Genomic DNA, 23,750 nt, shown 5'->3' with positions numbered 1-23,750 from the left:
TTAATGAGTTTTGTTGTCGTCCAAATAGCTCATCAGTGGGACTTGAACAGAATCCCAGGTGCCCACATAACCCAAATGAAAAATAGCAGGATAGCCTATGAATGCTTATTCAGTCAAATCAACAAGTATTCAACCTCTGATACCATATGACCATGGGTAAACTCTTCTAGCTTCATCTTCCCCATCTATCATCCTGATCTGTATCTTGCCACTGGACCCAGATGGCTCCAGAGGAGAATGTGAGGCTGGTGACTTTGCACAGCCCTTCCTCAGTTAAATCCAATTCACTTGTAAAATGGGGATACTAGCTGATATCTCTGTAGCACTATTAAGTTTTGTGAAAAGCCTTATATTTACTCGCCTTCTTTGACCCTCATAACAAATCAGTGAGATAAATTTTATTGATATCAGCTCCGTTTTACAAATATGGAAAGTATGAGTTGAGAATTAACCCAGCTCTCCTGATTCCAGGTACAGCTCTGTATTCACCATCCCATGCTATTTGTAGGGTCCTCATTGGATTGTTTTAAAGTTTAAATGAGATGTGTATACTGGCAGAATAGCTAGCTAGCACTAATTGGCTGAGGCTGAGGATTGGCACCAGTCCTTGTCTGTAATATGTCACCTCATTTTACCCAGGATTCAGCTCTGGGGAAAGTCTGGCTTCTCAATAGGGGATGTCAGATTCTTAGTTTTTCAAATTCTCAGCTCATCGGCCTCATCCAGACTACTCTGGGGACAATTCTATTTTGGGCTCTAGGGTTTCCCCAAAATGAGGGGAAGGGGTAGTAAAAGACACAAGATAGGTAATTTTATTCCCACCTAGAAAGCAATAATAAATACAAGAGAATCAAAGCATGCATTCGCAATTATTTAAATAGGATTCAGAAACTTCTAGGCAGGGTGCATTCTGGAAGGAGGCTGACAGTCTCATTAAGACATAATATGGTTTGGAAATTCTGCTTATTAGCTATTTTACATTTCACCTCTACTGAGCACAATTTGATAAACAGCCAAAAGTCTTTTCCCATGGCCCCCTTTCTCTGATGTAGATCCTTCCATTGGTGCTAGCTCACTTTTGGTGATTGTAGCAACCACAACCAATAGATTTGGTGAACACTGTAGCGTCTGCCTTGATGACCTCTCAGGATCTCATGACTTTTTTGCAATTTATAAGGTCAATTGAACACTTCCTTCCCTAGGTTGCTGCTTAGTCACCTAATTGGGAAAATAAACACAAGAAAAAAGCTGTCCAAAGGTTTGCCTAGATAGGACATCTACTCACAGTCTTATAAAATGGGCCAGAGAGAACTCCATCATTCTCCCAAACCCAACTCCTCTAGATGGAGTTCCAAATAGCTCTGATGGGAGTACTGTAGAGTTGGTCCTCTGCTTTAGTGTATTCAGAGTTCTAGCCCAGAAATCAAAAGATTTTTCATCAAGATTATATAGTACATTAGCTAAGAAACAATGGTGGATCAGTGGAAAAGGTTAGGTGCAGGAGACACAGTAGTCAATGATTATAGTAATCTACTATTTGATAAACCCCCAAACTCCAGCTTCTGGGGTAAAGACTCACTATTTGACAAAAATTACTGGGAAAACTGGAAAATAGTGTGACAAAAACTAGGCATAGATCAACATCTTATATACCAAAATAAGGTCAAAATGGGTACATGATTTAGACATAAGGGGTGAAACTATAAGCAAATTAGGAGAATAAGGAATAGTTTGCCTGTCAGATCTATGGAGAATGGAAGAATTTATAATCAAACAAGAGAGAACATTATGAAATGCAAAATGGATAATTTTAATTACATTAAGTTAAAAAGCATTTGTACAAACAAAACCAATGCAACCAAGATTAGAAGGGAAGCAGAAAGCTGAGAGACAATTTTTATAGCCAGTGTCTCTGATAAAAGCCTCATTTCTAAAGTATATAGAGAAATGAGTCATATCTATAAGAATACAAATCATTCCCCAATTGATAAATGGTCAAAGGATAGCAACAGGCAGTTGTCAGAGGAAGAAATTAAAGCTATCTATATTTCTATGAAAAAATGCTATAAATCACTGTTGACAAGAGAAATACAAATTAAAACGACTCTGAGGCACCAAATCACCTATATCAGATCGATTAACATGATTAAACAGGAAAATGAGATAAATGTTGGAGAAGATGTGGGAAAATTGGAATACTGGTGGTCTGGTCTGGTTGTTCTCCTTCATTCTTGAAGAGGACCAAAATGATATCATTGTGATAAAGACAAGTTTCATTGTGTCTGACTGGGGCTGAGCAGATCAATACAAGTTTGGAATGCTCTACCACAGATTGGGCAGATAGTCCGTGTGAACATTTGGGGTGGATACTCCAAATCTGTGCATCCTACGTTTCCTTTGTGCTGTCTCAATTCTGCTTTGCTCATAGAGCACAACACCCTTTCTGATGTGGGCACATCAGGCTAAGCAATCCTGTGCCAGTGTCTCCCATGTTGCACAATCAAATCCAAAGTTCTTGAGAGAAACCTTGAGAGGAGTTTTCAGAACCAAAATAGCTCAGTTGGGAGAGCATTAGGCTGAAGATTTAAAAATCCCTGGTTCAACCCTGGGTTTTGGCAATAAGTTGCTAGGGACACTAATGCATTGTTGGTGGAGTAGTGAACTGATCCAGCCTTTCTGGAGAGCCATTTGGAACTACGCCCTACGGGCTATAAAACTGTGCATACCCTTTGACCCAACAATACCACTACTAGATCTGTATCCCAAAGAGATCATAGAAACAGGAAAAGGACTCACATGTACAAAAATATTTATAGTATCTCTTTTTGCGGTGGCAAAGAATTGAAAATCGAAAGGATGCCTATTAATTGGTGAATGGCTGAACAAGTTGTGGTATATAAATGTAATGGAATACTATTGTTTCATAAGAAATGGTGAGCAGGAGATCTCAGAAAAACCTAGAAAGACTTGCATGAACTGATGCTGAATGAAATGACCAGAACAACACTGCACACAGTAACAGCAACATTGTGTGATGACTAACTTTGTTAGATTTGGCTCTTCTCAGCATTGCAATGATCTAAAACAATTCCAAAAAATTCATGATAGAATTTGCTATCTGCATGCAGAGAAAGAACTATGGAGTCTGAATGCAGATGGAAGCATGCTCTTTTCTCTTTAGTTTTGTTTAGTTTTTCCTTTCATGTGGGTTTTTCCTTTTTTTCTGATTCTTCTTTCACAACATGACTAATGTAGAAATATGTTTGATATGATCACACATCATACATCATACATGTATAGCCTATATCAAAACCCATTGCTGTCTTGGGGAGAAGGGAGTCGGGGGTGGGGTGGGGATTTGGGACTGAAAATCCTACAAAAGTGAATGTTGAAAACTAAAAATTAATTTTTTAAAAAGATTATAATACTACAGGAATTATTTATAGCAGCTCTTTTCAGGTGGCAGGGAGTTGGAAATTGGGAGGATGACTATCAGTTGGGAAATGGCTTAACAAATTGTGCTATGTGATTATGATGGAGTTGTATAGGAAATGATGAGCAGGATGCCCTCAGAAAAACCTGGAAAGACTTCCATGAGTTGATACAAAGTGAAATGTACTGTATACAAATAACAGTACTATCATGAGATGATCAGCTGTGCATGACTTAGCTATTCTTACCAATACAAGGGTCCAAGATTGAAGGACTTAATATGAAAAATGCCATCCATCCCCAGAGAAAGAACTGATGGTATCTGAATACAGATTGAAGTATACTCTTATTAACTTTATTTTTCTTGAGGTTTTTTTTGCGGGCGGTCTATATTTTCTTTCACAGGATTAATATGGAAATATGTTTTGTATGACTACATATGTATAACATATATCTAATTGCTTGCCTTCTCAATGAGAGGAGTAAGGAGGGAGGAAGAGAATTTAGAACTCAAAGTTTTAAAAACGAATGTTAAAAATTGTAAATTGTTTTTACATATAATTGAGGAAAAATAAAATACTAAATTTTTATAAAAATCTGTTTAAAAAATACATAGTACAAATACATGGTACAAAGCTCTGAGTCATCATGGCATCTAGGAAGCCATCTAAAAAACATCTGTCCATGCTATTGAGGGGAGGACAGCTAAGTATCTCAGTGGATAGAGACAGGAGGACTCATCTTCTTGAGTTCAAATCTGGTCCCATACATGTAACTAGCTGTGTGACTCTGGGCAAATCACTTCATCCTGTTTGCCTCAGTCTCCTCATCTGTAAAATGAACTGGAGAAGAAAATGGTAAACCACTTTAGTATCTCTGCCAAGAAAACCCCAAGTGGGATGTTGAGGAGTCAAACGACGAAAACAGCTAAACAAGAAGGTGCAGATACACAAGGATATTAGAGCAATAGAATGACTTTATGCTAAAGTGCTATTTGTAATCTAAATAACAATAAAATTGAGGGGAAAAGGTCCATAGCCTTGATGGAGGGTGCCTCTAGGTCCAAATATCTCTATGTAAAGTACATTGCAAGTCTTAACGGGTTGGATAACTGTCAGTAACTGAAGGCTTGTGGTGCTGCTGGAAAGGATGGTGATGTGGTAATGTGGTGATGCTTGGAAACAGAGAGGTCTGAGAATTCGTTTCACAGGTTACACTCCAGTAAAAGAGACAAGCCTTACACCCTTCGACGTGTGAAAAACGGTGCACAGGACATTCCAGAATCTAATACAAAATTACATATCGAAACAAAAGAGAGAGAGGACTTTGTGTGAGGCCATCCCTAATCAGGATAATGGTCCCAAGGGAGCTGCTCCATTGACCTTCTTGGCCTCGAATTACATCTCTGCAGACGTGAGGCAGCTGGGTGGAAATGGAAAAGTCTGGACGACTTGAGTTCTAATCCTACATCAGACACCCCTTTGGGTGACCCTGGGGTAAATGGCTGAATCCTTCTCGTCCTCATTTTCCTTACCCGTTAAGTAGGACTGGACTCGACCTCCAAGGCACAGCTCTAAATCTGTGATCCCGTGACATTTCCCCACCTGTCCCCTAAAACGTCCAGGAGACTCACAGGAGACCTTCCACCAGAGTCCCAGGAGCGCTGCGGGAGGGCAGCCCCGAAGGCGGGGCAGCCCCGAAGGCGGGGCACCACTTACAGCGCAGTTCGTTCCCGGGGTGAAGGAGCAGGGCTCCGGAATTTCAGTGGTTTTGAGCAAAGGGGGAGGGGCGTGAGCCGACAGGAAAGACCAACCGGAATTGGGGGAACGGTGAGGGGGGCGGGGGGGCCATGACTGGCAGATGGATCAAGGAGCGGAAACCAAAAAGGGGGGGGGGGTCAATTTTCTTGATTTACGGACGTTCTCGGTAAGAGTGGGGTAAAGCCTAGGGCGCAGGGCAGCCAGAAGTGGACAGCAGGAAAGCGAGGCGACGGACGAGAACAGAGCAGACCGTCCGGAACTTCTTAAAGGGGAGAGGGAGACTGGACCGGAGGCATCCCATGAGGCAGCTGGGCTTCATCCAAGGATAAGGTTGGGCTCCCCGAAGAGCTGGCTAGCCCTCCACCCACCCCGACCCGAAGACCTCTCAGAACGCCCCAGCCGCGGTGGGGGAAATCTCCAGGGTTCGGACACCGCCCACCAGCTTCAGGAACTACAACTCCCAGGGGGCTGTGCGACTAAGTCTCAGCCCCAATACACGCGGGACCAAGCTAGGGACCGGTCAGAGCGGGGAGTCCAGGGCTAGAGGCGGGGCCCATTCCTCGTGTTAGAAGGGGGCGGGTCCAAGAGGCCCCGAGGAGGAGGTTCGAGGCTTCCACCGGCACCGAGCGGTCTTCACTCCTCCCAGCAGTCCTCGCGTTGGCCCCTCCGCGCGGCCCCGCCCCTCAGTGCCTGCGAGCGCGAAGGGAAAAGGGGCTTTTCCTCGGACAGTGACCCGGGGGGCGCGCTCCGTCCGCGGCCTCTCACGCTAGCGACCGGCCAGAGCTTCCTCCCGGGGGCGGCAGGGATGAACCTGGCGTGCGGGCCGCCCTCCCCCCCGCGGGAGGACCCCCGGAGGTGGACGCCTCGGGGCGGGAGGAGGTGGGCGCGGCCGGAGACCCGACCGGGTGAAGAAGTGGGTGAAGCCGCTGGAGCCGAGGCGGCCCGGGTGCAGGAGCGTGCCCCGGAGCGGGAGGAGGAAGCCCGGGGCCCGGGGCCGCGGGTGGGCTTGGAAGGGAAGCCCCCGCGTCTCCGTGCTGCGGATTCGGGCTGAGGATCATGGGCGGGGCCTTGTGGATGAGATGCCCCTCCGATCCGGACTCAACCAGCCCGCGTTGTATTTCGTGGGTGCATGCTGCGGGGTGACAGTGCGGGGTTCGGCTTCCACCCCGGACATTTACCGGCTCCGTGGCACCGCCGAGCGCCTCGAGCGACACTTCAGGATTTGCCTCCTAAGGGGAGCGTGCACGCGGTGACTACGATCACGTCCCGGGAGTACGAGCTCAGCGTTGCTTTAAGGACGGCCGAGATCACCGGAGAAGTGTGAAGGCAGCGCCTGACTTCTTGGCTTGGAGGCAAGGAGTCTTGAGTTCCAGTTCGGGCTGGGCCTGTCAGCTGCCCGCTGTGTGCCCTTGGGCAAGTCGCTTACCTTCTGTGGATCTGAGTTTCCTAATCTAAAATGAGTGGGTTGGACTAGATCATCTGTACAGAATCGCTCCCACCTATGAGATCATGAAACCTGTAACTTGTGAGGTGTACAAACCGGGACTATAAAAATTCAGAGAAGGATGGTGGAAGAGGAACTGTGAGCTGGGTCTGCAAGAATGGATTTGGGTAATCAAAGAAGAGATGAGAGATTATTCCAGGTTGTGGGAACAGCAGTAGCAAAGGTAAGGAGCCTTATCCAGCTAGAGACAGAAGCTGCAGAAAAAATAAGGTTATATTACAGGGAGATTGGGCATCTACGATAGAGTGCCCAGTCCCCTGTCAAGAAGATTCATCTGTCATCCTGAGTTCCGATCCTTCCTCAGATACTTACCTGGGTGACCTTGAGCAAGTCACTTAGCCCTGTGTGCCTCAGTTTCCTCATCTGTAAAATGAGCTGGAAGAGGCAAACCACTACAGTATCTTTGCCAAGAAAACTCCAAGATTACGAAAGTAGTGGTGTCTTAGTCCTAAAGAGGGGACAAAAATCTCTGCAGATGACAGGTGAGAAGGAACTATCTATTTAAAATGAGAGGAAAATATCCCTACATCAGTATGTCTCAGTTGAATGGGGCAGAGATGCCTGGAACAGAATTGTGGAAGTCCATGGTAAAGTTAGAATTGATTCCTAGAAGTTGTCTAAAGGTTAGTAATGAAAAGGTTTGATCTCTAAAGGATAAGTGATCAAAAGACAAACAGTTCTCAAAAGAATTGCAAACCAATAACAAGCAACCATATGAAAGATTGCTCCAGATCATTAATAATAACAGAAACATAAATCAGAGCAATTCTAAGATTTCATTTCCTCCCCAGCAATATGGCAAAGACGGTCAGTCTTGGAGAGGTTGTGGAAAGGTATCTATATTAACCCTGTTGGTGGACCTGTGAATTAGTCCAACCATTCTTCAGAGTCATTTGGAATTCTGCTCAGAGGATAAAACGATCATATTCTTTGACCCAGAGAAGCCATTGGTAAGATCAAGGTTAGAGACAGAAGTAAAGCTATCATACACAACAAAATATTCATAGCAGCGCTTTTTGGAGTAGAAAAGAACTGGGAACAAAATAAATGCATGTCAACTGGGGAATCCTTAAATTGTGGTACATAAATATATAATGGAATACTATTGTGTGTAAGAAATGATTATAAAGAATACAGAGAAGCAAGCAAGACCCACAACTTTCTATTTAACTTAAAAAAAATAGCTAAGGGGGAAGAAATAATTATTACTCCCTTCTGGTGATTGAGTAGCTCTTTTAGAGGAGGTAAAAGTACAGTCAGTTCTAGTTTCTGGAAATTTGGGTTAGTAACTAACCATGCCAATAAATCATTGATTTGGTTTAAATGAAAAATGTTGCGGTAGAAGACCCAGTACTGCTTATCTTTTCTAAAGACTTGGTCTTGGTGAACTTTTCTAGATAGAAAATTATTTCTTCTCGCTTTTATGTTCAGAAAGTTATCAAATTCTAAATCAGTCTCATTTATATACTGATTTAAAACTTGCAAAGCACTTAACATGTTATTTCCTTTGAGCCTCACTATATTTTTGTGAAGTAAGTACAATAGGCTCTGTCATCATTTTCAGATGAAAAAACTGAGCCTAAGGGAGGTTAAATGGCCTGCCTTCGGTCTTTTCAAAACTGGCAAATTCCTAGAAAGAAACATCTAAACCAGGTGTGGAGAACCTGCAGCCTCGGAAGGTCTTCAAGGGCCACCCTTTGACTGAATCCAAACTTCATGGAACAAATCCCCTTAATAAAAGGATTTGGACTCACTCGTTCAAAAGGCTGCACCCAAGGACCTAAAAACCCCCACATTGCCCCAAGGCTGCATGTTCCCCACCCCTGAAACCACAGATTCCCAAAGTGGGCAATACTGCCTCCTGGGGTGGGGGTGGGGATTTTGGGGGACTGTAGCTTCTGGTACAGTTGAGGCATGTTGAATAAAAATAAGGAGGTGGTGGAAGCATAAGGAAAGGAAAGAAGAAAATTTTGAAGAATTGTTCATATTTCATCTGTTGTATAACAGAGTTAAAATCATGGTGATTACATTATTTTCCAAATAAACATACAGATTGCAAGTTATAACCTATCAGTGGTCAAGTCTGCCAACTCGAGGGTTGGCAGGTGAGTGTGTTGCTCATTGCTGGGAAGTCCAGTATGCATTAGTAGGAATAGGTACTTGTAATGACTTGTTTACAACATACTGTACCATTACATCACCCAGTATTGCACCATCAAAATTTAAATACAGGGGAAAATCCCACAAATTTATAATAAATTATCAAATTTAAGATGTATCATTTTTAAAAACTATGTTTTAAAATGCTGCAAATTTCAAAAAACCAAACATTAAGGGGTTAAAGAAAGTAGATTTGCCAGGGGGCGCTGAGTAATTTTTTTTTTAAAGGGGATAGTAGGCCAAATAAGTTTGCAAATCTCTGATCTAAACTCTTTTTCTCTACTTCATCTTCCATTCATTTCTTAAAGCCTGGTAATCCTGATTTCCCATACCACTACTAGTCTGAAACTAAACTTTCCAAAGTTACCATCCATCTAATTGCTAAATTCGATAGCTTTTTTTCTGTTCTTATCCTGTGTCCTGGCTGCACTTTTTGATCTGTTGACAACCCCTTTCTCTTGGGTGACTCTTTCTTCCTTGGTTTCCATGCCATTAATTTTCCTGGTTTTCCTCCTACCTTCCTGACCACTGCTCAGTAACCCTTGCCAGAGCATCATATATGTCCTGCTCATAACTCTGTCCTGGGCTTTCTTCCCTTTTCTCATTTTACCTTGATGATCTCTAGTAGGTTCAGTTAGCATTTCTATGTAGATGACTTTCAGCTCTGGTATATATCCATATCTAAGATCCCTCTTGAATTCCAATCCAACTTGCCTGCTGAGTATTTCAGTCTTAATGTCTCATTATCTCAAATTTATCATGTTCAGAATGGAATTGATTTTTCTTCTGCTTTTACCCAAACCTGGCCCTGCTCCAAACCCTCTTATTTCCATAGAGCATATCACTATCCTTCTGGTCCTCCACTTCAGAATCTTTGTTCTCTCCTTGCCCCATATCCAGTCAGCTGCCAACTACCCTAGTTTGGGTCTTCATCACCACTTGCTTGGCCCACTAATATTAGCTTTCTGATTGGTCTTTCTGCTTTAGTCTCTCTCCCCAGTCCTTAATCCAGTATAGGTAACAAAATAATCTTCCTAATAACACAGTTCAAGTAACGTCATTCCTCTGTTCGAAGTTTTTCATCGGTTCCTTATTCCCTCTAGGATGCACTACAATAATTTTTAAAGGTTTGCACAGGTTGGTTACAGCCTTCCTTTCCACACTTACTGCATATTGCTCCCCTCAAACGTGCTACGTTCCAGCTAAGCTAACCTGGAAGCAGTTCTTCAAACTTAGCGTTCAGTCTCCATGCTGTGTCTTTGCCTAACTCAGCTCAATTAGGAATGTACTTTGAATTGAGAATTTATAAGAATTCTTTATTTGTATCCCCAGAACCTAGCACAGTACCTGGCACAAAACAGGCACTTTAAAAATGACTGATTGATCTGCAGGTAGGTTCCTCAGAAATTTACAAAACCATAAAAACCAACCAACCTACTGAACTTATTATCAGGAAGCTTTTATTATGTACACATTTGTGTGTCATGTAAAAACAAATATCAGACAGTTCCTGTCCATTAAGAGCTTATAAATGTAAGACAGTTAATACCAACATGTTGTTTTTCTGATCTTCCCACCATTTCTAAGAATAGCAGTTGCCAAACTATCCCCTTTGTACCCAGACATTTCAAGTGCTTTCCACATCAGGAAGCTAAGAGATGACAAGATCCTGTTTATAATAAATAAGTTTCCAGTTTCCCATGGAATCTTAACTAAAAGGTAACAGACTTTGAGCTGATCCTTTTTCTTTTGGGCCTTAGGCAAGTGCTCTTTTGCAAGGGTGCCCTATCCTGTTGTTCACTTTTCCAGGTAAGGAAATTCTGTACCTTCCTCTATGAACTCCTTCTAAACCTTGGCTCTATATTTACTGGAAAATTAGTTCTCACATCTAATAGCAGTTCTTCCTGAGGTAAATTCCAATACAATTTTGTTAGAGATGAATAGTTTGCTATCCATCATCTTCCATAAATTATCAGTTCAGCAACATAAGAGCTGACATTTTTTTACTTCACAGTTTTTTCTGCAGACTAAATAAGCAAAAAAATGAACCAAGAAGATTTGACTGCTAAAGATCAAGAGGTTTAGGCAAGAAGCTCAAGAGTAGTCAGTCTTGTGAATGGTGTTTATAAGCAAGAGGCCCAAGAGAAAAACCTTGTTGAAATGCTGGGGAAAATCATAATTTAAGATATCTCTACTACACAGAATTTGGAATAGGAAATTGGTGTACTTGCAACAGTGAAGATAATGAGTGTGTGTGTGTGTGTGTGTGTGTGTGTGTGTGTGTCCATGTCCATGTGTCCATGTCCCTTTGTTTTAGGAAATGCTATTTCTGATAGTAATTTTCACTTGTATTTTTGAGAGTGGCAAAGGCTAATACATGATCAGCATTCCTTTCCACAATGTATGTGTGTGAAGATTAGTCTTTGGTTTCAGAAAGTATCTGCTATTTGAAGAGTTGGTTTTTGGTATGGTATACTTATTATTTTGTCAGATACAATCCTAGTTTGGCTGTCCTATAAGGAATTTTCTTGTCATAAATAAGTCATTATGTACTAGAAATATTGCCATTCCCTCTTGCATAGTCTATTTAAATTCTCTTTACAGAAAAATGGAGTTTAAACTTTAACATTTTTCAGATATTGATGAATTCATATAAATCTATGTTCTTTTAAGGTTTCAGCTCCACTTGGAGCTCTCCTTCCGAACAAGGACACTAACTGTTTCCTTTTCTTTGTGGAGTTTCTGGTGTCTTAGAAGGCTTGAACGCCTACTGAAGTTCCTCCCACACATGCTACACTTATAGGGTTGCTCACCTGTATGGGTTCTTTGGTGCTTAATGAGATGGGAGTTCTGACTGAATCTTTTTCCACATTCATGACACTTAAACGGTTTCTCTCCTGTGTGTGTTCTTTGGTGAGTAAGAAGATTTGTGTTTTGACTGAAGCTTTTCCCACACCAGGAGCATCTATGTGGCTTAATTCCTCGATGTGTCATCAAGTGTTTATTAAGATCTGAGCTCCATCGGAATCTTTTATCACATTCTTGACATTTATAGGGTCTTTCTTCAGTGTGGACTCTCTGATGCTTAATAAGGTCAGAGCTAACTTTGAAGCTTTTCCCACATATATGACATTTGAAAGGTTTTTCTCCTGCACAGGCTTTCTTGTGGACCTCCATGAGTTTTCGTAGACTTTTTTTCCAGGAAGCAAATTTCTTCCATCTTCCTACGGGTAAATTTTGCTGTGGCTTTCCTTCCCCACACTGCTTTTCATTTTCTTTCAATTCTGCCCTCTGGAGAACTTTCTTATCAGTCCTTTTAGATGTAGATGAAGTACTATCTGGTGTTTTTATTTCTAAGGGAATATGATGTACTGCCTTAGGCTTTTCATTCTGCTTAGTTGCCTTAACCTCATTAGGATAAATAGAAGAATCAGTCATTTCTATTTTGGGGAAAAAGCAAATCACAGAAAGAAAATTAATGATAGTTGATAAAAATAAAAGAATAGAATTTCTAAAATTGCTAAGCTCCTGAAAGCACTGAATACTAGAATATTTATTTCTGGGTTAGTTTGAACCATCCTTATTCACTGCTCACCTGTATTAGAATCTTCTGGGATCTCTTTGGATTCCTTAGAATTTGTGATACATGGCTCTTCCTCTTGCTCCAAACAGGATATCAGTTCAGGTTTGGGGATCAGAAATAGTGCTGAGGAGAAGAAACAAGCAGCAGTCATCTTGGCAATGACTTGTTACTAAGTTAGGTGCGTATTTCAGGTGTGACCCAATGATTCCTTAGAAAATGTTGTACATGATGTACTGAGTTTTTCCAGCCTCACCACTGTCCTTAATTTTGAATGTGCCAGATCTCAGCTCAGTATCTCTGAGGGGTTTATGTGAGATAAACGGGACTGAGAAACAAATTATGCAGATAATAATAACTCACATTTCTATGGGACTTAACAATTCACAAACTACTTTCCTCACAACAATCCTATGAAGTAGTTAGCTTTATCTCCATCTTACATGTATGTTGTCAGAAATCACGTAGCTAATGAGTGTCAGAGACAGAATTTAAACCCAGGTCTTCGGACTAAGGCTAGTACTATTTAATATTACCTTTGAAGGATGCACATATGACACACTTTCCCCCACCACTGTTCTATTTGATTCAGTGTATTTGTTGAGGAGGAAGAGGAGCAGCAACTAAACCCTTGAGACTGTCAGCAATATCTACCTCTTGTATCAACTAGTTTTTAGTAATGTGTTTCAGCCTCTTAACTACGAAGGTAGATTTGATTCTGTCATAAATGGAGACATTAAGGGAAAATTTTCAAGGTCTATAACCTCAAGGTATAGAAAGAATATAGAAAGAAGATATCCAAAGATATAAATGTGGAAATAAAGTAAATGCATAAATAGAATTATTGTCCAATTTGTTCCATTTCCAAAACTGGCTCCATGAAATGGTGACCTGAAATTTAAAGTTTGAAGGATCAGAAAGCCCAGGGTTGACTCCACACAGAAAGGCTTAGATGGAAATTCACCAGCTTTGGGAATCCAGTAAGCCAAACATCAATCAGCCTTTTTGATTTTTCTCTTTGTCATCAAGATCACTATAATAAGTGAATGATGTAGAGATAAGGACTTTTATGGCTCCTTTGGAAAATGTACGATCCACAAGAGATGACACAGACTTCTAAATGGAAGACAGGTCAAATGCCACCAACCCTCTATTTCAAGTTTGAGAGGGAGTAATTAGAATTTGAAGCTTCCTGTACTATAAGAAGAGTTCTATAGTAGGTAAGTCTTTCTGACATATGGACACGTGTGCATTTTCTTTAAATTTAATTTAATTTTCAATAAACAAAGATTATTTCTCTTTCCCTTAGGACCTCCCTTCCACCATTAAAAAACAAACCTTCTTACAAAAAATATGCATAGTCAAGTGAAATATATCATTGCATTGGCCATGTTCAAAAGATGTTTCAGTCTTTTGTATATATTCTAAGAAAGAAGAACATGGAGGTGTAGCCAAAATGGTGGAATGATGTGAAGCAGTACAGTCAGCTTCCCTAAACAAATTCCAATACACAGATCTAGAAAAAGCACACCACCAATGGAGAAATGCAGAAAATGGCACAATGAATCCTTTGTTTGACTCAGGTCAGCATAGGAAAACAGAGAGGTCTGTGAACCCTGGGGATGAGGTTAGACTAGGAGCACTGCAGTATTAAGAAAGGCTGTGCAAGGGCAAGAGATCTCAGACTCAGACCCATACCAGGGCACTGTGACAGGGACAGCTGCATACTGATAACTCTGTTGCCCACTACCCAGTTCCAGGTCAGAGATCTGTGGTGGACTAAGAAAGGCACCTGCCCAGGGGATTTGACATTCTCAGGAGAAGAGGCCCTGGGCTGTGTATGGAGAAAGTTCAGAGGCCAGTAGCAGCAGCCATATAGCTCAGAGCAAGATCTCACTGTCTGCCTCTAGCCCAGCCTGCAGAAGAATGAACTCAAGAGAGGAATAAACTCAGCAGTAATCTCAGACCAAAGGAGAGCCTGTGGTTCTACCTAGCTGAACGAAGAAAACTTTCCAGCTGGCTGATAGGGGCTGAGTCTAGCAGTAGTCTACCTCTGCACAGACTCAAACTTAGGTTGGCAACTTGCAAAGCTTGGACCAGGAAGGTCAGCAATCAGACGCTGTCCTGGATCAGACCACTTTGGGAGTAGTGAAAGCTTATACGTCCCCAGCCTGTTGCCGAGATTCTAGAATAATGTACCACTAAATATCTTAAGAAATAAGCAACAGAAGCAGCCCTGGTCTGATGTTTAGAAGTAGGCTGGAAGAACTGGTGGGGAGGAAGGGGGAAAAACTATATCATAATGAATTATTATGATGGACACAAATGCACAAGAAAAGAATTACTCTAAAATATCTACACCCAACCCTCAGAGAAAAACACAGCTTAGGCATAAACTCAACTGGAATACCTAGAAGATATGAGTTTAAGTAAGAGTTTAAAATTTTTTTTTATAAATGGAATGAAAATGCCTGAGGGAAAAAATCAGAAAAGAAATGAGAGCTGTGGAAGAAAAGCAAAAATCTCCCTGAGAATTAGAAATGAACCATATAGAAACCAATGATTCCGTGAAACAACAAGAAATATTCCAACAAAATCAAAAGATAGAACAATTAAAAGAAAATACAAAGTGTCTCACAGAAGAACAACTGACCTGGAAAACAAATCAAGGAGAAAAAGTTTAAAGAATCATTGAACTAATCATGAACACCATGATCAAAACAAAATAAAGAAAAATGCCTGACATCCTATTTCAAGAAAACTGTCTGAAAGCTTTAGAACCAGAGAGTAACGTGGAAATCAAAAAAATCTACTAGTCAGTCACCTCCTGAGAGAAATTCCTCAAATGAAAACTCCCTGGAACATTATAGTCCAACGTCTAGAACTTCTAGGTCAAAGAGAAAATACTGTTAGCAATCAGAAAGGAAGAATTCCAGTACCAAGGAGCTATAATCAAGGCCACACATGATTTAGCAACTAGAGAACCTGGAATATAATTCCTGAAGGCAAAGGATCTAGGCTTAAAACCAAGAATAATTTACCCAGCAAAACTGAGTATAATGCTGAGGGGAGGGCAGAAGAGGGGGGAAACTTTTATTGAAACAGAAAACTTCCAAGTATTCCTGATGAAAGAAACTAGGGCTGCAGAAAAACTCTGAAGGTCAAACACATGAGTGAAAAGAAACATTAAAAGGTAATGAACAATGAAAAAAAACTTAACAAAAATAAACTCTGTACAACCGAATATAGGAAGATGGTACATGTTTCCCCTCTGATCTCTGTCATTTTATCAGTGTTCACAGAGGGCAATTAGACAGAGGGCCTGGAAGTGGTTCTGTTATGTGTTGATGATCTTTAAAAAACAATGTGGAGAGAACACACTGGGAAGCGAGGACAAGGAAAGGAAGGCTGAAAGAAACTATCTGACGTAATTAGAACACACAAGTGAACATCTATACAAATAAGAAGGAAGAAGTAGGTGAGCAGATTATACCTGAATCTCACTCTCACCTGAACTGATCAGAAGGAAGAATACATACTCAGAGTTGAGTACAGAAATACATTTCACTCAACAGGGAAATTGGAGGTAGAGAGAAGGGATGAGGAAAAATTAGAAGGAGGGCAGATTAAGGGAGGGATTAGTTCCAAACAAAACAAATTCTAAGGATGTACAAAAATATTTATAACTCTTTTTGAGGTAGCAAAGAATAGGAATCTGAGAAGGTACACATAACCTGGGGAATGGATGAACAAATTATACTATATAAATGTGATGGGAACTATTCAGCTGAACTCTTCTCAGTATAATGACAAACCAGGATCCTAGAGGACTAATGATGAAACATCCTATCCATCTCCTAATGAGAAAAGTGAAGGATTCAGAAGGCAGAATGAGACAAATATTTTTTAGAACATGGCCAGTGTGGAAGTTTGATTTGACTAATAATACATGTTTGTAATGGGTTTTATTTTTCTTGTGTTCTCAGTTGGGGGGTGGGAGGGAGAGAAGGTGGATCTTTGCTGACTAAAACAAATATGTTTTAAAAGGTAAGCATATTAGAGTCCCTCCTCCACCTCAGCTTTCAAGATGAAGGCGTTCTTACCTACTGAAATCATATTGTTGTAAGTCTCTTGCATGACATCCTTGTAGAGGTCCTTCTGAATGGAGTCTAGTAACTGCCATTCTTCCTGAGAGAAATACATGGCCACATCCTCAAATGTCACAGGACTCTGAAATGAGAATAGGCCCCTGCTCACAAGCTGCCACCGCAGAAAGGAAGAGGTATGGAGGAGGCAGCCCAAGGAATAAATAAGCAACCCATAAGTTTCCCAGCTCCTCTGCACAACAAGCCCAGTTGTCCAGAAAATAACAGATGAAATTTTCTAAGGGAATTATTGAACAAAAAGATTCATGGGAAGCAAAGGAAGATGCTGACAAGGTCATATTCAGTTACGAAAAATGTGATTTCAGAAGGGACCTTGAGAACTGCAGCTCACCTGAGACTCGGGTGTGAAAAATACAGATGCCACCTCCCAATCTCTGGTAGGTTTTTCTTCAGGAAATACAGGAACCTGGTGAGCAGGCAGAGCTGAAGAAGGAGAAAAAAGCCAGGGAGTGATGCGTTTCTACTTTTGTGTTAGGGGACACCTTAGGCTTATTTCTGAAATATAAGAGATCCCTTGGTTACTTCTGTAGGGCATGGGAAGAGGTGGCCTTCGCACTGCAAATGAGAACAAATATTCCGTCAGTCCAAAAGGAAAATGAATAATTAAGTGGAAGATTTTTTGAAGTGGAGGCAATCCTCCTTATCCCAATTCTGGCGTACAATGTCATTTTCCCTCAATAAGTGGCTGTTTTCAAGACTGTTACAATTAAAAAGGTTTTGAATTGAAATTCACAGATTGATAGAAATTCCAGTTAGCTAGATACTCTAGTATTTAGTATGAAATTTAGGAATTTGGCTTTTGTGTTTTTTTCTGGAAGTTCTAATACATAGTGCCTTATGACTGAGAACCTTTGTCCTGCTCCTCTAGAGAACTGCCCAAGTTCTTCCCCTTTCTTATTTCTTCTGAAAGCAGAATCTACAACACTCATCATTTTGATGTCCTACCCTGCCCTCAAGCATTTTGCTTCTCCACCCTCACCGCCAACAAACAACTTTCCACTCTGTGGCTATGTGTGAGACCTCCACATCCTTCACTGCAGAATCCCTCTTCCCTGATGATGAACTATGTAGTCTCCTCAAGGGTAAGGTTTGTATTTTCTGCTTTTGTATCCACTTCAGTGTCTAGTACAGCTCTGGGCACCAAGGAAGTGTTCAATAAATGTTTGTTGACTGAATCTCACCACCCCTAAGAGGAGGAAATTATTGATGAAGCTCCTCACCCCTCTCCTCCACAGGCTGGAGCTCTTTTTCAGGGTCACAGCTCAGAGGTTCCTGTAGTCGTGGGTGGGTACTCCACAATTCCTCTTCCTGGAACACCCCCATACGCTGGGGCTCTGCTGGCTCCACATGGAAGCTTAGTGCTTCCGATGATCTTCCCAAGGGTGTTGCCTTCTCTGAGAGTACTTCCTGTCCCTGCTCATGGACTGTAACCTGGAAATTAATCCCCATCCTCTATTACCACAGGGCTTGGGCTAGAGAGCAACATTTATTTGGTGAGAAAATAGTAGTTAGGGTTCAGTCCTTCAAAAACAGATTCTGTGAAAAGTTAGGAGGCATATTGCCTTATCATGATGTAGAGGAGATATTGGGCCCTCAAAAAGAATTAACAGTGGAGTACAACTTCTGGCAGGTCCTACAAAAACAGAAAAGCCTGGTGACAGGCATATAATCCATTGTCTCAAGAGGAGCCTAGCTAATTCTGATTGTCATCAGAATATTAATAACATTTATCACTAGGTAATAATTTTTTCAACACAGTAACTTACATAGTTCCTTTACTGAGATACAGAGTGTGGTGAAAGCTACTAGTATAGCACCAACACATGATGAAATCACAGATCTTTTGAAATGCTAGCCAGTTTTCCTATTTTCTTTTCCTCTTGGTTTCCCCATCAAGCCAGATCCTTCATTCTGGCTCATGCTCCCTACTTATACAACAACCAAATTTCCATGTGGGGGTGGGAGGTAAGGGTGTCAGTGTTAGAAAGGAGGAAGGAACCGGTTCCTTTCCCATGTGGTCTTGTTGAACTATTCATGGTGCAAAGCATGAATCTAGACCGGAGTACACAAGATCTAAAGATTGTGCCTGATGTTCTGGGATTCGGGGGTAGGGGTGAGATTCTGCTGTTTGCCATCATGAGGGTAATAGCTTGTTTTTCGGTGCAGATGCCTAGAGAAGGAAAACTCTTTCTGTGCCCAGGATATGAGATACTTGGTGTGAAGTAGAGATGAACTACATAGATACATAGATAGATAGATAGATAGATAGATAGATAGATAGATAGATAGATAGATAGACAGACAGATATAGAGATATTTTTTCTTTCCATTTTTTTTTTCTTTTTCCTTTTCTTTGATGCTTTTCTGGAGTTACTTTCTCCTTTCCTTTTTTTTTTACATTGTTTCTTCCCTGCCCTTATTTTCTTATTTTCATTGCTTTCTATTCGTATTTTTCCTACTGGGGCTGAAGGAATTCAAGTCTTGCCTTCTTGAGTAATCTAGATTGTCCCATTAGCTTCTCCTCAATCTACCTAGGCCCAATCAACTCTATCTCATCAGAATTACCTCTATGTCCCTATTATCCACATTACCAGTTCATACCACCACTTTTTTTCATTGTATTCCACATGGCCATACAAACTCCTATATCCACAATCCCAGTCTCTTATCATCTTATGATATTACAAATACAAATTAATTGAATAAAATGAAACATTACTTTTTGAAACAGAAAATCAGTAACCCTAAGGCATCAGAGGGCCTATCTTGAAAGACCAGAAATGTGACAGACAAGTCACTGGACAACAACCCTTTCAAATATGTACTCTGTTCCACTTCATAGCACCCTTGCCCATCCCATATTGGGCTGATCTTGGTTAAAGACTCCAATAATCCAAAACTTGTCATTTCTCATAGGAAATAAAAAGTGACTGAAAAGAAGACACTGCAAAAAATAAAACATTTGAAATTAGGACCAACATAAAGTTACGGTCATGGTTCTGGCCATAAAAAGAGGATAGATGGAGTTCCCTTTTCTTAGCAAAGGGAGAAAGAAACTTCTGAGATTTCAATAGCATGGACAGATGTCCTGAGCACTGGCTCTCGCTAATGAGAAAGTCTTTTGCCGAAACAGTATGAATTTGGAAAATTCTGGAGGAACAAGAGTGATATTTTCTCTCTTACCCTCCATTTTTCCACTTTTCTCATACCTCATTGTCCAATTCAGGAATCTTCTGTCTGTCTGCTTTGCTCTGTCTTGTAACTGTGTTCTGCAAATCTTCTACCAATGTCACTGCCTCCTTGATGGTTCTTGGGGAACACTTTTGAACTCTGGTCTTTGTCTCCTCAGGCAGAATATTCATGAACTGCTCCAGCAGCAACAGCTCTAAGATTTGCTCCTTTGTGTGGATCTCTGGCTGCAGCCACTGATGGCAAAGCTCCCTAAGTTGGCTAAGGGTCTCCTGGGGACCAGTTGACTCCTGGTACTGGAAGCTCCTAAAGCGCTGTCGGCAGCTCTCAGAAGCAGGTTTATCATTCAGTAGGACAGATTCCTGAGTCTGGATGGAATTCTTTTTTAGGTTTTTTTCTAGAGGCCCTTCTTTCTCCCATAAAGCCTGGATCTGGGGATTCAGATCTGCAGCCACCATTAGCTCTATCGCCATCATCCTGTTCAAAACGTTGCACTCTTGCTTTAAGTGGCCCTGCTGGTCCTCACCCTTCCAGTGCTAGGTATCTCTCCTGGTATAAAACTAGGATAATCTTCTTCCTGAGGGCAGATTGAAAAATAAGAGCATCAACAAGGAAGACTCAAGAAGCATTATTCATTTGGTGCTGCCTGGGAGCCCTAAACAGTCTCCATTCTGACACCATAAGGCTGGTGATAGGTTGTACCTTGTTTTGGGTTTTTTTCTTTGCCTGACTTCCAAATATCCCCCTTCTAGTTACATTTGTATTCACCTAAACGTTCAACATCTAGAAAGTCAGAAGAACATTTAACTTAAAGTATTCACTAGAATATTTCATTAAAAAGAGCCTTAGGATTAGCTAAAGATTTCACTTATCTCTTTGCCTACGTACTGATCCCACAAAGATGGTAGAGAAATCAAACATTGATGCTCATAAATATTAAGTTTTCACAAAAAATTATTCACAAATAATAGTCCCAGGGGAGAACCTTGATCCTCTCACCTTGATCTCACTGTCGTAAAGATGTGATCCACCTTATTCGTTGTTATCTGTTGAGGCCATCAGCTACAGCAATGGACTGTGGAATTAAAATCAGAAAACTTGGGTTTGAGTCCCAGGTTCAAGACTTAATAGCTATATGACTATAATCTTTCTTGGCCTCTGGGCCTTTATTTATAAAATTAGTGATAATGATACTTACACTTAGTATTTCACAGAATTGTGGAAGAAGTTTCATAAACTGTATTATGTAAATATAGATTCTTTTGCTGTTAATATTTTCACTACATTGAGAATATCTCATGTGAAAAAGTAAAGTCACAAACAGAGTATGAACAACTGGGAAAGAAAACAGAGGCCTCAAAAGTACACCTATTCCTCTGTAACTTGGCCCATTTACTCTTCCTTGAGTCACTCTGGATGGGTCTAAGGCCTGGAAGGAACCCCACAGCCCGTCCCAGACGTGGCCCAGCCCTACTAAGCTCTCAAAGAGCCTGTATCTGGGACAACAACACTTTTGTCAAACTGGCTGTATGTACACTCCTTTAGTACAGTTCAGCCTGCCTACAAGCAGGATTCAGTTCAAGGAGATCCCACATTTCAGGACCTATGGCTCCTGGCCACCAAGTTATTCTGACCACCCAGGCCACACCACGTGTCCCGAGTTCCCAGAACCTGTGGCCCAGAAGAATTTGCAGCTACCCCGAGAGCTAATGACGTCGCTGCGTCTGTCTGTCTGTGTTCGCTGCAGCCACTCTAAACTTCCTCCTGTGACTGTCAGGAAAGGGAAGGAGAGCTGGTGAATGGCCTCTCCTCCAGCCTCTGGGCCTGACACTGCCGGCTTACTGAGTCCCATGTGTTTATTAGAGATCAGTTACGTACGTGGTGGGCACTGTGCTGGAGGACGTGCGCGCGTGTCTGTGTCTGTGTCTGTGTCTTTGTGTCTGTGGGTCTGTGTGCGCACACGCACGGCCAGCTCCCCCAGCCTGTGTCCTTATCTGCAGGGCACAGACACCGTGCCAAGGCGCACACGCAGGGAACGTGGGCCGCGGTCTCTGCCCACGAGCTGTCCCCGTCCTCCCCGGGGCAGCGGGCGGGCAGACCGGACCGGGCCATTTCTTCGGTCCCTCCCGGTTCTCAGTCCCGTGACAGTTCCAAGAGGGCGGCGTGCGAACCACGCCCGAGCCCTGCGGAGAATCCACCGCCCAGCCACCGAGATCCCCTCCCTCCATCGCCAGCCCCCCGGACCCCGCGAGACGTCACCGTGGGTGATGTCACGTCAGTGTGCGTCACGTCCCTTCGGGGGAGGGTCGTAAGAAACCCGGGACGAAGGCAAGCGGAGGCGAAAGGGAAACTGCGCAGCGACCTCGACCCGAGCCGGCCGCCCCCAGCCCCGCCAGGCCGGGGCTGTGAGGAGGGGCTGCGGGCTCCCGCACTCCGTCCGTCCCGCCCACCCTGTCGGGCGCCGCTCCCGCGGGTCTCCCTGCCGAGGTCTCTTACCCCTTCCTTGGGCAGCGTCCTGTTGACTAGGCCTGACTGGACCCGGAAGTGACGCTGTGCCGACGCCGGCCCGCTTAGCCCTGCGGGTTCCCTAATCCCTTCGGTACCTGTGCGGGGGGGGCCTTCAGCGTGTTAGGATTCAGAGGTCGGAAGGTGGGGGAAGGTGTAAATGCCACTGATTACCGGGTCCCGCCCGGATCCTAGAGAGGCCCCGGAAGTGTGTCGTCATGTGGGGCTGTGTGTAGAGGACTGCTTCCGGGTTCTGCGGTATCGGGGTCCCGCTTTCACGGCGCTTTGCTGTCGGCTTTCTCCGTTCCTCTCCTTTGGGGGGAGGTGGAGGGGGCTCGGGAGCCGATCGGAAGGAGTTCTGCGGAGCCTCTCCCGGTAAGGGCTCGTGTCTCGTCCTCAAGGCCCACCCCCCAGTCCTCGGTCGCCCCGCGGCCTTGTTCTGGTTGGTGAGACTCCGACGCCCCAGCGCCCGCCGGGCCGCCCTTGGTCTAACCAGACACCCCTCGTTTCTGTGATGCCACACGGCGAAAAGCCGCCGCCTTTCACGCTGGCTCCGCCTCCACGTAAATCCCTGACTTAGGGGGTGCAAGGAGTGAGCCCGCTCCCCGCTTCTCGCTCGGCCCCTGTTTGGGGATGGGATTGACCTAAGGCTGCCGAGAAACGCTGTAGGGGAAACTGAGGCTCTGCCTTTGGAAGACCGGAGGTGGTTTGGGGCTAAAAGGCCTTCACAGGGAGCGCTTTACTGCACCCCTGCACCGGGAGTCGACCGCCTGCGAAGCTCCGCCTGCTTTAGCACGAGGAAGATAAAACTGGATAATGGAAGTAAATGTTGTGTTAAGGATGTTTGGGGAGGTCGCTTAAATAATGAACGAGGGAGAGGAGAGGGGCAGAATATGGCAGAGAGAGCAGCATGCTGTCACTTTCTCAGAGTTCGTTGTTACTTTTGCCCACTTGTGCTCTCAGTTTCCAAAGTTTCCCATTGAAGTTTCTCCTCTTGGGAATTTGTTCGAGGGTAACCCTAGTTCATACCATGTCTTCGAGTCTCAGTTCTCTATAAAATGGGAGAATTGGCTTGTGCCATGGATCCCTTTGGTACTCTACTGAAGCCTATGGGCCTCTCCTCAGAATATTGCTTTTAAATGCATCAAATAAAATACATGGGATTACAAAGGAAACCAATTAAATTGAAACACAGTTGTCAGAATAATGAATAAGTTTACAGGTTTCAGATTAAGCACTCCTGTAGGAGAATATCTCTTTTAAGATCCCTTCCAGCTCTCCCATCCTACGAATTTTTGAATTGCTGTGATGGGATCAAGATGTGCATTCAGTGTGTAGTTACACTGATGTGCTTTTACCCTTTTGTCTTATAATATATAGCATGCATATGCTAGTTCGCTAACTAAAATGAGCGGTGCAATCCTGGACTGAGGAGCAGAGTTGTTTTTGCCTCT

General features: G+C 42.8%; 2 protein-coding genes across 4 annotated transcripts in view; one reads left to right on the top strand and one right to left on the bottom strand.

The window, feature by feature from the left end:
- The first annotated feature begins 5,326 nt into the window (after window positions 1-5,326).
- The window catches only part of TIGD7 (tigger transposable element derived 7), a 39,401-nt gene continuing 20,977 nt past the window's right edge, over window positions 5,327-23,750 (top strand). The window contains exon 1 of one of the 3 annotated variants that reach the window (XR_011972607.1): window positions 5,327-23,118. The gene's annotated coding sequence lies outside the window, so the exon portion shown is untranslated. The remainder of the gene's footprint in view (window positions 23,119-23,750) is intronic. The other 2 variants (XM_072634773.1, XM_072634762.1) reach the window with 2 other exon arrangements.
- ZNF263 (zinc finger protein 263) overlaps window positions 10,295-23,750 on the bottom strand; it is a 70,876-nt gene continuing 57,420 nt past the window's right edge. The window contains exons 8-17 of the mRNA XM_072605999.1: window positions 23,040-23,105; window positions 22,471-22,919; window positions 21,963-22,394; window positions 21,440-21,561; window positions 19,812-20,327; window positions 17,823-18,033; window positions 16,934-17,025; window positions 16,540-16,666; window positions 12,452-12,562; window positions 10,295-12,296 (exon numbers count right to left, since the gene is read on the bottom strand). Of these exons, the coding sequence (XP_072462100.1) occupies window positions 11,533-12,296; window positions 12,452-12,562; window positions 16,540-16,666; window positions 16,934-17,025; window positions 17,823-18,033; window positions 19,812-20,327; window positions 21,440-21,561; window positions 21,963-22,394; window positions 22,471-22,919; window positions 23,040-23,105 (2,890 nt within the window). The 3' untranslated portion in view covers window positions 10,295-11,532. The remainder of the gene's footprint in view (window positions 12,297-12,451; window positions 12,563-16,539; window positions 16,667-16,933; window positions 17,026-17,822; window positions 18,034-19,811; window positions 20,328-21,439; window positions 21,562-21,962; window positions 22,395-22,470; window positions 22,920-23,039; window positions 23,106-23,750) is intronic.

Source organism: Notamacropus eugenii, chromosome 1 (genome assembly GCF_028372415.1).
Source record: "Notamacropus eugenii isolate mMacEug1 chromosome 1, mMacEug1.pri_v2, whole genome shotgun sequence".
Classification (NCBI taxonomy): Eukaryota; Metazoa; Chordata; class Mammalia; order Diprotodontia; family Macropodidae; genus Notamacropus; species Notamacropus eugenii.
This window is presented reverse-complemented; position numbering and strand designations above follow the sequence as displayed.